This window comes from Oreochromis niloticus, linkage group LG8 (genome assembly GCF_001858045.2).
Source record: "Oreochromis niloticus isolate F11D_XX linkage group LG8, O_niloticus_UMD_NMBU, whole genome shotgun sequence".
NCBI classification, from domain to species: Eukaryota; Metazoa; Chordata; class Actinopteri; order Cichliformes; family Cichlidae; genus Oreochromis; species Oreochromis niloticus.
In genome coordinates this window covers 17,562,793-17,581,608 of record NC_031973.2, presented here as the reverse complement: position 1 = coordinate 17,581,608, position 18,816 = coordinate 17,562,793, and the positions used below count along the sequence as shown (strand labels likewise).

Here is an 18,816-nt window from a genome sequence, read left to right as displayed (position 1 = left end):
GCCCAAGCACCAATGCACTCTAATGCAAGCCTCTGAACTGTATGTTGATAAGTACATGAAGTGTACCTCTACCTCTATACCTGAAAACAGTTTGTATCCGCACTCTGAGGGTCTGCTGAATTGTTTTTAATATGGAACTTTTTACAAACTGCAGATGATGAAATCCTCTTTATTGGAGAAAGTGTCCTTAAGCTATTGTTGCTCATACTTACTGAGTTCCCTAGCTACTTCCTTACTATGTCAGTATACTTTTTGAAAAGGAAGCTGTTGTAGATTTAAAGAAACATCCTAATTGAAGCAAAGGCAAAAAATTGGAATGAATTTTATGTGACTGTTCATATTAAAGCCAACAACAAGTGAAAATCCAAAACCGGCTCCAATCCTTATTAATGATCTCTCTCTCTCTCTCTCTCTCTCTGTGTGTGTGTGTGTGTGCCCTCGCAGAAGGAAGGTCAATGGTATAAATGTATTATTTGCGATAATTTATACACATGAAACTTTAAAGATTTTGAGTTCATGCACATTGTGAATCAAGAATCTAAATATTTGTGTCACAATGATTTCTATAAAAGCATGTTGTTTATGGGGATAATGTGACAAATCTTTTGTGCGCACTATTAATGATCAATGGTAATTGAAGAGGAAGCTTGAACCCAGGCTCTGGACATTTTCATGACAAGTGACAGCGCAGACATGTGCTAACGAGAAAACATATTTTTCATCATAAAGACTGTGATATGAAGCATCGTTAAAGTGTCACTTCAGTAATGTTGACACATGTTTTTAATAGATGACTATAAAACACTAAACTCTAATTTCTGTGGTTTATTTTAAGTTTACAGAATATAACATGTGGTAAGACAATGAGTTTTACTTCTCACTGTCCCTGTTATGTTGTAGTATCCATTATCATATATGCTACTTTGCTCTGTGGACTGTAAAATGTTTCACTGTGTTCATGAAATAAACCAGACTTTCACCGTCTGCATCTTTTACTGTTTTTCTGCTTTTGTTCACTCCAAGTCTGACAAAACCCACAGATATACAGAGTTAACTCACTAACAATGTGGAGCAGTCTCAGTGTATTTAGCTGCTTTTTGTCATGTCTGTGTGTAGGCAGGCAGGAAGAGAGGACCCAAAATGCAGGACTCACGGAGGCAGAAGTAACTCAAAATACACAGCTTTATTGCTGGTAAGAAGCAGAACAGGAAAACACTAACTAAACTGGGGAAACAGAATAACTAGGCAGGTTGACCGGCTGGCAAACAGAACACACAGAGGAAGTGGGGGTGAACAGACGTTAACGACACGACACCAAGTAGGGGAAGACACAGACACTAAATACAAGAGGTGAACGGAGCGAAGAGGAAACAGCTGGGAGACACGGCTGACGCTGATTACACTGACGAGACAGGGAGAGCACAAAGCTGAACGCACTGACATAGGACACAGACCTACAAAATAAAACAGGAAGCACACGACAGACAGAGACACAGACGCAGACTCATAAGCAAGCATAATGACATCATGGACAGACAGAGGGACATACGGACAGAGAAGACTAAGCACAGGCAACCTAAACTAAACATGAGGGCAAGATAACGAAACCTAAACCAGAAATAATCATCATCATCGTCATCATCATCACCAGATAGCTAAAGAAACAGAATATAATCACAATCAAAACAGCATCACCCGAGAATAAGAACTAATCCATAATGCAAAAATAAACCAAAACATAAGAAACTCAAAATGCTGGGTCGAACCGACCCAGGACCGTGACACTTTTTCCATAAACACAACCAACTGAGAGAAACGTTTGTAGTCCTCACTTTGGTCATTTTGAACGTTGAAGGAGATTTGTTCCATAGACACCTTATACTAGTGTTTCCTGCACTTAATCCATCACTACTATGTTCTATTTAAATCCAGATTCCTTTTATAGTTTCCAGTGAAATTTGTTAAACCATTGCTTAATGGGACAGAAATACACGTCACTCTTTACTAACACATTTGTAGATAAGTTTATTGCTGAACGACACAGCTAGCAGTCTCACACACTCTTTAGGTTTTTGAAGTTTTGTGTGTAATGGTTTAGTCTATCAAACCTTACCCTTTTCTCCCCAGCATCACAACAGTATGACTCCCAAAGTACGGATCAGTAAACAACCAATGATTCTAAAGCCAGAACAGAAAGATACAGTTGGAAGATGAATGATTGCGTTTTTATGATCCATAGTATTCTTTTCTGTAAAAAAGCATTTTTATTTTTGTATATAAATAAATGTTGATGTTGTGCGACGGGATTGTATGTTTCAATTTTACTTATAAAGTACCAAATCACTACAACAGGCGGCTCAAGACAATGCTGTCCAGAGTAAGGATCTTGTTAGCCGCAGTGTTTCTAAGATTTTTACGCCCCGTTACAATAACCTCAGTTTTATCTGAACTTAGAAGCAGAAAATTAAAGCTCATTATGTGTCTAAGACATCCCGGCAGTTTAACCAACAAAAGGCGGGTATCATCTGCATAGCAGTGAAAATGTAGGCTATGTCTTCTAAAGCATGTATAATGTAAAAGCTACAGGTATATTACTACTCACTTAGTATTCCCCATGGACAAGGGAAAAGATATCAGAATGTTTGTACTTAAAACCCCAATTACAAAAACGATGCTGTGCAAAGTGCAAATAAAAACTTTGCAAACCTCATGAAATTCACAATACAACACATGAAATTTTTATCAAATGTTTAAAATGAGACCATCTACAATTCTGAGGGGAAAATTGTCTAATTTTGAATTTGATAACTGCAATACTTCTTCAGGGAAACTGAGAAGATCAGCTTCTTTGTTTTTTGGAGAAGAATGTTGTTCAATTCTTGTCTGAGACTGGACTCTCACTGCTTAAAAGTCTTGTGTCTTCTTTGTTGTATGTTTTGTTTCATGATATTTTATATTTCATTCTATAATACATCGCAGGACATAATCTCTTCATCACTCCATCTTCTCAGGTAGTTACATTAAACCTTCAGTCTATTTCATTTAAGGATTCAATTTATAAGAATAATTCATCAGAAATCAATTCCTCATGACTTCTATTGTGACTTTTTAAAGAAAAATGTGTCTGCTTGTTATATTTTGCCTTCAGGTACCTGTGTGATCTAAGCAGATAATTAACAGTTGCATTTTTCTGCTCAGACAGACCCTAAAATACTATCCACATCCCTAAATGCATCGAGTTTCTGCCATGTGATTGGCTGATTAGATATTTGCATTAACAAGCAGCTGAAGTGGTGTAACTGTGAAGTGCATGGTCAGTGTATGTCACAGTCCGGCTACAGACTAATTTTTTCTCAGTTGCAATGTATATACTAAACTGCATTTGCCATCTCATACAATACACTAGAGATACTCCTGCAGTGCAGTCATGTTTTAGAGTCAATGTGGTAATTGTGCTTCTAATGCTTTTAATCACGCCTCTACATCAGCCCATACACAACATTATCAAAGCAGTGTGCTGCACAACATTGCTAAAATGTTCTGTCCCTCTCCCGCCTGACACTGATAAAACTGAGTCACTATATCCGGGCAAGCAGCAGTCAGGGCCATTGGAGATCAACCACAAGGCCCTCAAAGCCCTAAAGGGAAGTTACTGATAGTAAATTCTCTACTGTATCCAGTAGTCAGGACCCCTCAGGCAGCAACGTCACAGAAGAAGATGCATAAATGGTTGTTTCTGGTCCAGGAAAGAGAATCAGTGACACACTGAAACCAAAACTTACTTCTTATATTTCTGTGAATGTGAAATATTATATTTCCTTTAGAAATTATTCTTGTGTTTTGTACTCATCAATGTATGTCTTTGTCATAAACTGGCTGTGGTGCAGGCAGGAAAGAACCCAACACAGACTAACAGGTAAGACTTAAACTCACAAACACAGCTTTATTGCTGCCGTGCAGGTGATACAAAATAAAACTAAAACTAAACTGGAATTCTGGAACCTAAACATACAGAGAAACACACAGGCAAATACACAGCCATGAGTGAAGGGGAACGCAAATGGACTGAGGGAAACAGAGGCTTAAATACACAGTACAACCACGAGGAAACAGAAAATACATGGGGAACAGAGCTGAGACAAATTAGACATGACGACACCAGAACTAAACCAAAACTAAACACACTGAACATGGAACACAAGACCTTCACAATAAAACAGGAAATGAATGAATGCAAGACTGACACATGAGTTTGACAGAGGAGTGGAGGAAAGGCAGACGAAAGGGAGCAAGGGAACACGAGGGATAGAGAGGAGACATGACGGGCTCGGGAAACATAGAATGGAACAGAAGGAGGGAGGCAAGACGCAGCGGCTCATACAAACACATAAACACAGACACAGAGAGAGAGACACAGAGGGCAAAGACACAAGGGGAAACCTAATAATCCAAGAACTAAACAGGGAGTATAAAGAAATTCAAAACAGAATAACTAAGACTATAAATGAACCTGAACATAAACCATAATACAAAATATCACTAGAACAGAAGAAACTCAACATGCTGGGTGAAAAGGACCCAGGACCATGACATTTTTAACATTCCCAAGTCATCAGAGAGCTATTTTCTCACACAAAAACAACAACAACAACAACAACAACAACTATGATATCACACATTTAGAAGAGATGCAAACTAAATAAGATCTGAAGTGTGCAATGCATATACGGAAACAGTTAAGATGTAATAGTTTGTATTATTAAGTTTAAAACCAAAATATTGCTCATAGACAAATAGTTTTTCATTAAGTGCATAAAAGATTAAGTGCAGGGTTAATACTAGGCGTTTACATTGTGCCGACGGAACTCTTGGAGAGCAGTGGCATTGACGTATATGCTGTCTGCCGTCTCGTCCGTGTTCTCGTGTATATCCTCATAAATGTTCTCTTCATTCGTGTCTTTTGGTTGCAGACTGTCCATGATGCACTGGTGCAGAAAAATGTACTGGGACTGAAAAGGAAATACCAGAAGTTGTTGGTTATTTGAAATGCAGAACTTCTGCCTGTAAAGATCATAATAGTTTCTTTCAACATTTCTGCACAGTTTCAAAATAAAGCATTCGATTTTTTTTAATAAACAAAAAGGTCCAATAAGACTTTGTTTTATGAAAACAAATTTTCAGCTGTCTTACTTAAAAAGATGTAGACATAGACCCTTAGAGAGAAATGCTGGCTCTAATGTCACAAACAGGACTATAATAACATTTCAATCAAGTGTTTTGCTGTAACAAGTGCAATTAACAAACTGGATTAAAAAATATTTTAAGGAGGCATCTGCTGGTTAATGTGTAAAAAGTTTGAAAAACAAAAATTGAACAATAGAAAACATCTTTCAAACTCATATTTCAAGTTGAAAGGATGGACAATAAGGACCCCAATTTAAAAAACAAAAACAAAAAAAACCTGCATATCTTATGATGACTAAAATGCTGTCTGTGTGTTGTTTCACCAGCTGTGGCTATAAAGACATACATGGTCAGCTAATTAAGGAAATGGTGGCTCAATCAGAAGCAGTTTAATACAATTACCTCCTTCTGCACCATGTACGGTCGGTTCAGTCTCATCTTGTGTATGAAGGCATTGATGCCGACTGCTTGTTCTTTCTCCAGCTGCTGAAGCAGCACATCCAGGGAAATGATAGTGCCAGTTCTCCCGACTCCAGCACTAAGAGAGACACAAGCATCATAACAAGATAGCAAAAGGTTTTTAAGGTCACATAGAAAGCTCTCATCACTGTGTCTGTGCCAAAGTTATTATAGTTAACAAAAACTAAACTAGAACATACAACTAGATGTGAAAACAATGTGGAAAACAATACTGTACACAACAAAACAAGCTTCAATAAAATTATAGAGGAAATGTCGTTAATTGTAGTCTTTGTCCCTTTGGTCAAATTGTCATCACAGCCTGCTCAGTGAGGATTTAGTGCATGTGTTTGCAATTTGTAATGTAATATAGACTTTTAAAAATATACCCCTGACAAATACCCTCAATGTTATCATTATAAAAACCCACAGAAACTAATGAAAGCTTCAATAAAACGGAACATTTCCAAAGAGTAAAAGCCAAAGTGAAACTAAAGTGAGCTGAAAACAAGACATCACGACAGAAAGAAAAACAGATTAGAAAACACAAAACCCGAACGACACTGTTTGTCACAACAGACACACACTTTTAATCACAGACAGGAGTGTTTGGGAGTGTGGGAAGATACCAACCCTTCACCTGCTCCTAATACGCTGCCTCGAAACATCACATTATATTTTTGCAGTATCAGTCAGACACTGTACACACTATATCTCTGTCACATATAGTAGAATTTATAATGTTGTGGTTAATTGTATGCCTCCTCTTCAGATCCCAGAAGAGGTCTGACTATAACTGTAACACAACATGTTGTATTCTACAAAGTCACCGGAGCACAATTGTGTCATTGGTGGTATTTATATTTATGAGAATGATCCCAATTTGTCTCAGTGAGTTTTCATAATCTTACGGGATTGAAGGCCCCAAAAGTAAAGAAGTAAGTATTAGGATGAACTAGTTGCTCCTAACTGAAGATCTTTAAGCTCAGCAATTATATAAAAAATGACCTTTAATAAATTACGATTTAATATTAGTAAACTCTTTATGCTGACCAAATTTATGGTCTACAGCTTTTATGTCACTTCTTCTTAACCTAATGTGAATGAGACTAACGAAAGGCTGCCTGGCAAAAAAAAAAAAATCACCTGGATTTAACCAAGCAAATAGTCAATAGCTTTCCCATTCATAATTACTGCAGTAATCAGTAATAATGTTTTATAATTTTGGCAACCAATAGCTTATTTAACCCTAACCCTGAAGTAGCTTCTCATTTCTAAAGCGGTTATTTCGGAAGACATATCCTGTAGTAATGGAAAATTTGTTAGTCCGTTTCAGAAAGGTCAAGTTACTGGCCTCCATCAAGGAAAGAAATATAATTGCTGAAACTACTAAAATGGGTTAAGACATTTCCAACACATAAAAAAATTATAATATATTAAAATAAATATTAAAGGGATTCACGTGGAGTGTCTGGGGATGGCCGCACCATAGAGAGTCTCTGACCCCGTCGCCCTTAGATTTAGTTTTAAAAAAAAGTTAGATGCTCCCAAATAATACACTTCTGGACTGTGATGACTTGCTAGATCAGTGTCCTCGATTTTATTGAAAGACATGGCTACAGGAACCAAGAATAAGCGCGTGCAAACCCGAATCTCCAAGATGGCGGTGGGGGAAACTAATGCTAGCAGTGCCAATGTTAGGCCTGCTAGCCAAGAAGAAGGACCAAAGATGGATATAAGCGGCCTGTTTGCAGAAATGACAAAGCTTGGAGCTATCCTAACTAGTGTTGCGGCCGATGTATCTCACATCAAGTCAGACATGGTGGAGTTTAAAAACGCTGTAAGTGCAATCCAAATACGGATGATCGAAGCTGAGGGCCGCATCTCAGATGTGGAAGACAAAATGAGGAGCATAACAGAAGATAATGGCAAAAATGCTAAAAAGCTTGAACAACTATGGGCCCGAGTAGACGACCAGGAAAACAGAAACCGCAGAAAAAGCAGAGTATGCCCTCTTTCGTCTTAAAACTATTTTCTATGAGGATGGGGAGAAGACAGGCAGGCTATTAGCAAGACAACATAAGCAAATGGACAATCAGAATGTTATTGCAGCAATTAAACAGGATGATAAATTAGTTACATCCTCTTCAGATATCAACACAGTTTTTAAAATATTTTATCAAGATTTATATACGTCCGATAACAAAGTAAGTATGGATCTGCTGAGTGCATACTTTGCTAAAATGAAAATACCAAAAAATTGGGTGCTCTTCCCAGGGTGGTCGATGGCCAAGACGGCTCCGTATTCATTCTCGGCACGGCCCCTTCTCGGGCAAAAGAGCTCACTCCCCTCGAGTTTGCGTTTGCTTTCTCTCTGTACAGAGACATGCTCTGCACTGCTTTTCCCTCCCGAAGACAAGAGTTCAACTCCTACCTGTCCATCGTACTCGATCTCGCACTACGATTTGGCAGCACCGGCTTCTATAAGTATCACAAGCAGTTCGCTTCTCAGGCAGCTGCTCGCCTCCGGCAGTTTAACCAAGACACTTTCTGGGGCAGTCTCGATTAAGAATTCTACTGTCGGGTCTTTGCAGCTCGTTCTTCTATCTCCTGCGAGTCGTGCGGTGCCCCGTCATATCCCGCCTCCACCTGTGCCATCCCAGCCCAAAACAACTATCAGCACTCACGCTGTTCTTCCATTTTTACCCGGTCGACCCCGGCCACAGTACCAGGAATTCCCAAACCCACGACTTCCACTCACTCCATGCCTTTGCTACAAGGTTCAGACAAGTGGGGCAGGCCAATCATGCCCCTAGGAGGCCCCTCCATCTGCAATAACTTTAACGACTCCGGCTGTTCCATGTCTCAATGCCGCTTTCTCCACTCTTGCTCCTTTTGTGGCGGCGGATATTCCCGACCCGTATGCCCCCACAACCCCACCGAACCTTGAAAAATAAAAAATATAAAAAATAAATAAAGAAAATGTTAAAAAAAAGGAAAAAAAAAATGTTAAAAAAAAAAGTTCCCGGCTCAACCCTCGGCAACAAACGTTTCCAGGTCTCCCTGCCTATTGAATAGCTCTATCGCATCACTCTCCTCCCCCGAACTTCAAACGTCAGCTGCTCTCGCTTTCCGGTCGTTCGTACTATGTTCTTCGCATAATCCCGCAAGGCCACGCATATCTCCCACCCGCTTAACTCGTAGCGTCTCCACCGTCACTCCTCGACTCCATCACACTCGATAGCGCTCCGGAGCCGACAACTCCCGCTCGCTAACCAGAACGGCATCTTCTCCTACACCGGTCAGCCGTCGCACCCCGAAGACACTCAGCCCTGCACAAGCGCCGCCCCTTCTACCGGCTTTGGGGGTTATTACAATGGAAGGTGGTTCTCCTCAGCTTGGCCTCCCGAGTCCCGCCATTACATCCACGAGCGGTTCCTTCCTTCTTCAGCTGTTTCCGAAACTTTTCCGGCCATTATCGCGGCCTCCCCCGTGGCCTCGAATGGTCAAGAAGATCTGTTCTCGATCGCTCCGACAATCTCCCCGTAGTCGACGTAACCAACAACTCTCCTTCCATCATGCCTCCATGCAGCGGCCCACTCATCCAAATTCTCGGCCCATGCAGGGGCCACTCCGACTCCGGTTCCTCCTTTTCAGCCATGACATTCGAAATCTAAACCCTAGCATCGTGGAACCCAGCAGCATCTCCAAGTAGCAATATTAAATAGTCCCTCAGCCAGCGCGTTGTCCACCTACGGGACCGTTCGTAACGCGCCCCGTTCGTTCTACAGTAACTTCAATCTCTCCTTCCCGTTATTCAACATCATAACCAATCCAGTTTAATACCTTACGCCTTCCGGTTTCCGCGCATAAAATTCCCACGATAAAGACATACCTCAGCAGCATCTACTTCTCCGGCAAACTGCTCTCCGAATCTGGCCACCTTATAACTAGATCATGGTTCTTTCACGCATTCGTCAAGCGCTCTCGTCATCTGGGATTCCTCCCAATCTCTTCTCTAGCCATTCACTCCGTATCGGTGTCGCCACTCCTGCCTTTCGCTAGGAATCCCCAACCACATAACCAGCTCCTCGTCTGTTGGTCATCACAAGCCTACCGTTATACATTCGTAACAATCTCCAAAGACTTCCAAAATCGCCCAGTCTTCACTTCCGCAGGGGATGGCTTCTTTGGGGGTTCTGCCCAGCCCGGGAGCCGTCGCCAGTCCCCTTCGAGGCCTTCCCCAAACCGCAGCACCAGTTCATACTCCCTCATCCCTCTCCGCTCATCGTTCAGATGTGGTCCCAGCTAGTGAAGTGGGTGGACAAGGGAATGAAGTATCTTGGAATTGAATTGAACCCAAATATTGAGGATATTATGACTAACAGTATGGGAAAAATATTAAACAAGATCAATAAAAACTTGGGTACATGGAGTAAACTAAATTTGACATTGTGAGGAAAAGTAAACACAGTAAAAATAGTTGTAGCACCACTCATCAACTATTATACAGGAATGCTGCCTATGTGCATCCCGCGACGGATGTTGCAAAGCTACAATAATATGATAAAAGATTTTCTTTGGAAAGGTGGTAAACCCTGTATTAACATTAATCTGAAAAAAATCTGGGAAAAGGATCTAGGGTGTACAATGGATCAAGGTACATGGGATTCTATATTGTCGAACAATGGATTATACATTAGGGAAGCTAGGAGGAAATTTATTCAATATAAAATTCTTAATAGATATTATTATACTCCTTCAAGGCTGTATAGAATGGGGATTGGTAGAGATGACTTGTGTTGGAAATGCCAACAAGGTAAAGGTACTCTGATACATTCCCTCTGGGAATGCCCGCTGGTTTTTCCAGGTTGGAACACTGTATTGAATTATTTGCAGGGGTGGACACTTTGTAACTTGCCCAGATCACCTAAATTATGTCTACTAGGAGACAAAGGAGAGGTGCCACAATTAAATAAACACCAGTTTAGAGTGTTAAGTACTGCATTGGTAACATGTTCCCGTATCATTTTGGAACACTGGAAGGACTCCCATATTCCAACGCTTAAAATGTGGAAAGAAAGAATGATTGGGAACGCTGCTTGCGAAAAGATGTTGGGAAAGTTACATCATGTGACAGAAGCTGCAGCTGAACAGTGGGACAACTTTTGCACCTACACATCTACCTGACTTGGACATTTGAGCTTAATGCAACAGATGTTAAAACCTCACTGTTTTTGTTTTGTTTTGTCTTTTGTTTTTTTGTTTGTTTGCTTCTTGTTTTTGGTTGTTGCATTTTTGTATTTGTTGTTATCAAATGTAAAATCTAATAAATACTTGAATTATAAAAAAATAAAATAAATATTAAAATCTGGAGGGAAAGTAATGAGCCATCATCTTTTGAGACTAAATATGGTTGCAAAATATTCTTGAATGATTGTGATTTGAGCTCACTTAAATGTTTGGTGAAATCAAATCATAAAAAACAAAACAAAACACAAAACTATTTGACTTGCTGTCATCACTCAGTTCAAAAAACAGCATCCGTGTGTGTGCGTGTGTGTTTGCGCATGCATATGTGTGTGTCTGTGGGGTCATTAGTGATAATTCAATAGGATAGGGACCATCAATGTTGAAAACTATATACATGTTTTAGAGCAACACTTTCAGATAAATATCCCAGAAGTCCTGCAAGTGGCCTACTTTTACCTTCTTTTACTTTACTTTTACTACTTTTAGTAGGCATTTGGAGGACCTCAGGGATCTTAGGACCATTCACTTTTATAGTTTAGCTACTCAGTTCTCAGATGTTTGTAGGCTCTTAAAAAATGATGCCACATTTCGCTGTCCCAGCTTTATTGACTTGTGTTACTGCCATCAAATTTAAAATGAGCTGATATTTATTGTTGGAATTTGGGTTGTAAGTGATGTGATTTTACCTAAGTTTGTTGAAAAGATCATCTAAACTAAAGGCGGTCCATAGAGTATTAGAGTGTGTAGCTGGGTGGATATTGTATAAAAGCAACCCTGCACCCATGTAAAAGGAAACACTTATTTCGTACCTGCAGTGAACCACAGTTGGTGCTTTGCCCCCTTCTCTCTCTATGTGCTGTCTCACCAGTCCTCTGAACTGGATCAGGACCTCTGTGCACTCTGGGACTCCATGATTAGGCCAGGCAGTAAAGTGGAAATGTTTAACTGTCCGTTCTTCTGAGGTTTTTCTCTGTGAGGAACATTCATATACAGTTACTTTAGGTCTATGTCTTGATATACAGCATAATATTTTAATTATTAATCAACCAATATTCTTTTAAAACCAACATTAACAGCTAAAGCCAATAATGTTTTCTATGAATGTATTTTCTAGCCTTAGTTAGTATCATCTACACACACACTCAGAAGAAATAAGTAAGTTTTTATACATCTTTCAGGTTGAATTCTCTCAGCGTCCAGTTGGTCTCCTGTTGCTCAGATCTCATGGTGACCAACAGCTCTCCATAAAGGCGTGGTTTTCTGTCTGCAGGCCAGTATTGTTCACACTTGGTCTAGAAAAATGAACAAAAAGCAACAAAATACATGTACAAAATGTATATTAATCATAGATCTTGATCTGTTCTTTGTGAAGTAACCAGTATGTTTCCTCCTGACAACCACTTCCTTGAAGGACTAGCAATAAAACATTTTAAGATCTTCCTGAAGACTTACCCGCCCTCCTTCAATGCAGTTGGTTACCATAACGATCCTCTTAACTCTTTGTTCCCAAATCATTCTCCAGAAATCATTAACAGTAGAGGGCAGAGGGCCCTGAGTGGCAATGTACTCTCTGTTACTGCTGTAGCCCTGAAAAGCAGTGGACAAAGTTAATATGTAGACTAATTTAGCTTGTATATCTTCTGCTCATTATACAAATGAAAAAGGAAAGCCCATGAAATCACACAAAGATGCTTGTTTATATACTCTCTGTATGGTGTAGTTATAAAGAGATCTTTACTGAACTTTATCTTAATGTAACACTTACCGGCATGTAATTGGCATTGATATAGTCTGAAATTCCATCAGGATCTGATGTAGTTAGCTTCACACGACACCAGTCATCTAAAAAGAGAAAATAGGTGATTTAACTCCAGTGCACCTCCAGTAGAGCTGACATAGACTGCTAGAATGAGCTCACAGCAGCATGGTTCAACAGTCAGAGGAGAGACTCACATGGCAAGACGTTACTGAAACGATTCTTTGCTTTGTTTTCAGGTAGAATAGCAGTCTTTCGTGTCTGGTCTGTTCCAACAGGAGCGAGGCACTGCATGAACATAGCAGATAACAAAGCATGAAACTGAAATATTGGTTGTCATAAAACGAATAAAACGATAAGATATGAAACAGTAAAGACACAAAAACAGGTTTGACACAAAAACAGGAACACAGAGAAGCAGAAGAGGAAAAAAAATCTTGATCTTTTTATGCACCTCATATTCCTCGCTGAAGCCTCTGTTCTCATCCAAACTCAGCTGATGGAAGTGGTCCGGAAACTTTGCAGCAGGAATAGATCTAAAAATAAATAAATAAATAAAACATAACAAAAGTAGAATTAATCTTACCTTTGTTGTGACCTAATGAAATAATAAAAATTAAAGAAAGTACTTGGCATTGATTCCCTCTCAAATATATTCATTAATTTTGCCATAATTAATGTTTTTCTTCATTGTGGGTAATTGTCATTGTATAGAAACACTTACTTGCTCTGTGTGTTAGATACTTTGGATCCACCAATGAATGAAGACTTCTTTCTGCTGCAGGATTCAAGACATTAAATTTGATAAATATCATGATCTAATTTAATTTATTCTTGTCAGTGAAGTGAGACCCACCTAATAATATCTGGTCTTTTGAGGAAAATGAAGACAACCAGAGCGACCAGGAGACCAAAAAGAAGCACGCCAAATATGGACCCTGCAATAACTCCTAAAGGGAGCAAAAGCATAATTAACAACGAAGTTTAAAAGTTTAGAGGTTTATTTTTAGCGTTGAGTGAAATGAAACAATTTGTAATCAAGTCAAAGTTGAAAATACCGTATATTGTTATGAAGCAGTAACATGATAAAGCAGTTACTTTTACTCACCACTTGGATCAGTCTGACAGTAAAAAACATGCGGTTCAGAACTCCTCCTCAGCCCAGACAGTGAAGTTACAGACACCTTATATTTTTTGGCAGGTTGGAATCCATCGATTATGATTTTAGTTTCAGGACTAGCTACTGTGTGAGTCTTTCCAGTCACATTCACCTCCGCATTAGTCCACTCGCCCTCTGGGTCTGTCCATTTAATAAGAACAGAGTATCCAGCTGCCCAGTACTCACAGTGAGCATTTAGATTAGGAGGAACTGAGTAAAACAAGAAAAAGCTTTTACAATCACAACTAAAGCAGAAAATATATGACTTACAGTAAATATAATGAAACTTTTTGTGCTATAAAATAGAGTCTTTGAAAAGTGCCTGTATTTTAAAAATTAGTTGTCAACTAGAAAGATTATTTGCCTCATGTTTAATTCAAAGCAGCACTCTTATTTTTAAAATTTTAAAATTTTGGGGATTTTCATATAAAAACTAAAAATAAAGACCTCAACATTGACACATTAGATATTGAAAGAAATACTTATTTTCTGCTTCAAGCTTTTTAATTTCTTGAGCTAATTAATCAGAACAAGTCGGTTAGTTAATAATAAAATGATACCTGGATAAAGCTCATATATTAATACTGAATCATATTATATAACTGTGTTAACCTGTGGCATGTAGATGGTGAATAAAATGTGTTTTGCTGCAATAACCTTTTTCAAGATTAAAAAAAATTGAATGTAAGGGAAAAAACTAAAAATTAAAAACTAAATTAAATCAATTCACAGATCATCTTTCTGTAACCAATATAACTGAATACTTTAAGATCTCAAAAACTGATTTATAGATTGAAATTATTCTAGTCCTTCAAATGGTTTCTGTTGTAAATGCAGACACGCGTTGTTTTAAGACAGATTTGTACTCACGAATTGTTAATTTGTGTTCACACTGCAGGAAAACTCTGGGAGACTTTTCATAGACAAGAGATATCTGATAGGTGGCACCAGGGTAAAGTCCAGTAAATGACACATTTTTACGTTCATCACTGACATGAACGTTAGATCCATTATTTGCGTTTGCGTTCGAGAACAAGCCTTCAATCTTTGCTTTGATTGATGAATTGGTAACTTTCCAGTCTGCAGTGGCACAGTCTATGGCTGAAATGGATGAGAAAATAGTTATACACAAAAACCTGATTCTTCTTTTTTTTTATACAACTCATTGAAAAGAAGACTAACTGAAGCGCTTCAAACTGCAGGCTCTTTGTCATTTTACACACGGGACAAAATTTCATTCTCATACTGAAAAAGTTACAGAGAGATTTTTTTTTTACCTGTTACTGTGAAATTCATATAAGGAGTGCTCCTGAGTCCAGCGAACACTGTGGTTAAGCTGAAATCATACTCTGTTCCAGGCTGAAGAGATGTCACTACTTTTCTGATTGTATCTGAGGAGCTGTCTGACACACTATCTGACACACGACCATTGATTTGAAGCTGGTATTGCCAGGCTTTATTCATGTTCTCCCACTCTAGAGTTATGTTGTTAGTAAATCGTTCAGTCACACTGACCCAAGGCACCACTGGTGGAACTGAAAAAACAAAAACAAAACTCAGAAGTGGAATTTGTTCAGCTTTTTCTTTTGGAGTGAAATAACTACATGTTACTGTGTAACATACAGGAGTATAGAGCTAGTTCAGTTATCACAAACTTTTACATACTTAAGTCTGAATAGGCGTGTGAGCTAAAAGGCTCAGTATCAATGTATGTTTCCAATCAGGTGATCAGATCAGTCAAAATTCAATAAATAAATAATAACAATATATACTAATAATATGATAATTATATAGTTAATATATAAAATACAATAATTAAGCATGCTGCTTGCTAAGAGCACATCATTCATGTTTGCTGCTCTATCACAAGCACAAGCCTATCATCAAGGTTAGATCCACACTTCCTTCTGCACTGAGATATGGTTGGTGGGTGGAGCCTGGATGCACTCCAGGCCAGAAGGAAAACATGGGCTTATATTGTCCATGTAAATATATTGTATCACAAGGAAAACAAACAGTTTAAAAAAACACTAATTACATACCTGTCGGTGCACTAAAGTTGTATCCAGAGCTGCTGATGTTCTCAAACACAGTAAAGAGGGTAAAACTGTAGTTTGTCCCAGCAGTCAGAGAAGAGACCACACATGTAACTGATGCACCTGATGTCGTGCATCCGCCCATGTCATTCTTGTCAATAACAACACTAACACGTTCATATTCTAGGATGTATGTTAGTAGGTCGTTAACTTTGTCCCACGTCAGAGTTATACTGTTCTCATTTTGTGTCACAGTCACATTGTGGACATTTTTTGGAGCTGAAAGAAGACAAAGAATGATTTCAGAAGAATACAAAATCTGAGACATATTTAAAAAAATACAGTGGGTCAGAAGCATAAAAAGATGTTACTTTTTGTTAATTCCTTTCACAACAGTCATAGTGACAAAGCAACACACATATGTTAATAAATAAATGAAGCTCTGGTCTCATTTAGTCTGATTCAAATGCAGTTGCTGTGCATTATAAGGAGCTAAAGATGAAATAAAGACAATTTTACAAAGTCTGATTCACAAATGACATCCTTAAGGAACCATTTTGGTTTCCTAAGCTTTTAGTAATTATAAAATCTGATTTCAAGTTTTAATGTCTCCTGTCTAATGTTGTAAATATATATGAGACAACAAAAGAAAAACACCTCACCAAGTCCATCTCAAGGACTATGACTGTTTAGATGTTTTTAATCTGTTAACCTTCACCAGGTTACCAGTAACCAGTCTAGCATTATAGGTAGGGGTAGTATTTGACATATTCAGTGTTACAATGTTTATGTTATGAGGAGCTATTATATAACCATGGTCCAAAAAAATTGTAAAACCATTGCAAACGTTTATTTCCAAATCATATAACATCCATCCATTCTCTTCCACCTATCCTTTTAAGAGTCGCAGGGGGCTGTAGCCTATTGCAGCTGTCAAATCATAGCATCCCCACATAAATAGATATTTTCTACAGAGACAGAATTTTCATTCAGTTTCATTGATTACATTATCACAGTCAAAAATATTAAACATTACCCATCTGTGGTTAAAAAATTGAAATACAGGAGTTTCTGGGAGGATTTCCATAAATAAAACATCCAGTAACAAACAAGTCTTCAGTGATCACCCATCTGTCACAGCAGTAAATGAGTATCCAGTGCTGCTGATTCCCTCAAACAGACTGATGAGAGTGAAGTTGTACTTTGTCATAGCAGTCTTGAGAAACACTGATATTCTTCTCCATGTCAGTGCTGTTATTATACTGTACGATGTATTCTGGGATGTTTTTAACCTTGTCCCACTCCAGTGTTATACTCATCTCATTTTGATGCACCACATTCACATTATTAACACTTTGTGGTGGTAAAGATAACAGAGAAAAGTGGCTTTGACAAAAAAATCCTCTCCCTCAGCTAAAGTTTCAAGTACAAATGAAGCGGTCCATCCTGGCTTATTTATCTATAATACAGAAAAAATATATCTTACCAGTGACTGCGATGCAGTTTACTCCACTGCTGCTGACATTTCCAAACACAGTGAAGAGAGTGAAACTGTATCTGGTTCCACTGGTCAAATCTGAGACTGTGTATTCATTTGTAGAATTACTAATGTTGATCTCTCTCCCATTAAACACAAGCAGAAAACTGTCAATGTTGGGGACTGTTTTCCACATCAGAGTTATGCTGGTCTCATTTTGATAAACAGCCTGAAATTCTTCAGTGTTACGAGGAGCTAGAATAGAAAAATATACAAATAAGAAAGTGTAACAACATTTTCTGGCAGAAACAGAAAGATGGAACGAGCCATTCAGTTTCAGTATTTTTATCAGGCATTTTCAAAAATATTAGGTGAGCCACACTCTTCCATTTCTGAGAAACCTTAAACATCATCATAAAGCTCTGTCCTGGTTCATGTTGTAGAGGAGCATCAACTGTGAAGCATATTGAAGGACTATGACTGATTTAGATGTTTTTAATCTGTTAACCTCCACCAGGTTAGCAGTAACCAGTGTAGGATTATAGGTAGGGTTACTCTTTGACATATTCAAATTATAATTATAATTAAATATTCAAATTCAAAATTTAACAAATGTTTATGTCATGGAACTGTAGGATGTTTTTAACCTTGTCCCACTCCAGTGTTATACTCATCTCATTTTGATGCACCACAGTCACATGATTAACACTTTGTGGAGCTAAAGATAACACAGGAAAGCAGCTTTGCTAAAATTAAAAAAAAAACAACCCTCTCCATCAGGTAAAGTTTCAAAAAGTAATGAGCCGGTCCATCCTGGCTTATTTATCTATATTAGAGAAAATATGTCTTACCAGTGACTGCGATGCAGTTTACTCCACTGCTGCTGACATTTCCAAACACAGTGAAGAGAGTGAAACTGTATCTGGTTCCACTGGTCAGATCTGAGACTCTGTATTCTTTTATAGAATTACTAATGTTGATCTCTCTCCCATTAAACACAAGCAGATAACTGTCAATGTTGGGGACTGCTTTCCACATCAGATTTATGCTGGTCTCATTTTGATCAACAGCCTTAAATTCTTCAGCATTACGAGGAGCTACAATAGAAAAATACACAAATAAGAAACTGTAACAACATTTTCTGGCAGAAACAGAAAGATGGAACGAGCCATTCAGTTTCAGTATTTTTATCAGGCATTTTCAAAAATATTAGGTGAGCCACACTCTTCCATTTCTGAGAAACCTTAAACAACATCATAAAGCTCTGTCCTGGTTCATGTTGTAGAGGAGCATCAACTGTGAAGCATATTGAAGGACTATGACTGATTTAGATGTTTTTAATCTGTTAACCTCCACCAGGTTAGCAGTAACCAGTGTAGGATTATAGGTAGGGTTACTCTTTGACATATTCAAATTATAATTATAATTAAATATTCAAATTCAAAATTTAACAAATGTTTATGTTATGGTACTGTAGGATGTTTTTAACCTT

At 38.3% G+C, this 18,816-nt stretch overlaps 1 protein-coding gene across 3 annotated transcripts in view; it reads right to left on the bottom strand.

Annotated features, from left to right (window-relative positions):
* LOC100701335 (protein tyrosine phosphatase receptor type H) overlaps positions 1 to 18,816 on the bottom strand; it is a 574,626-nt gene that overhangs the window by 531,346 nt on the left and 24,464 nt on the right. For 2 of the 3 annotated variants that reach the window (XM_019362638.2, XM_025909567.1), the window contains 2 exons: positions 18,176 to 18,421; positions 17,334 to 17,579 (listed from right to left, as the gene is read on the bottom strand). In XM_019362638.2, coding sequence (XP_019218183.1) covers positions 17,334 to 17,579; positions 18,176 to 18,421 — 492 coding nt within the window. Of the gene's footprint in view, positions 1 to 3,903; positions 5,010 to 5,586; positions 5,723 to 11,705; positions 11,867 to 12,065; positions 12,189 to 12,348; positions 12,484 to 12,661; positions 12,739 to 12,849; positions 12,941 to 13,106; positions 13,189 to 13,376; positions 13,431 to 13,508; positions 13,603 to 13,760; positions 14,022 to 14,681; positions 14,913 to 15,088; positions 15,347 to 15,853; positions 16,127 to 17,333; positions 17,580 to 18,175; positions 18,422 to 18,816 lie in introns of those variants that run through there. The other variant, XM_019362639.2, reaches the window with a different exon arrangement.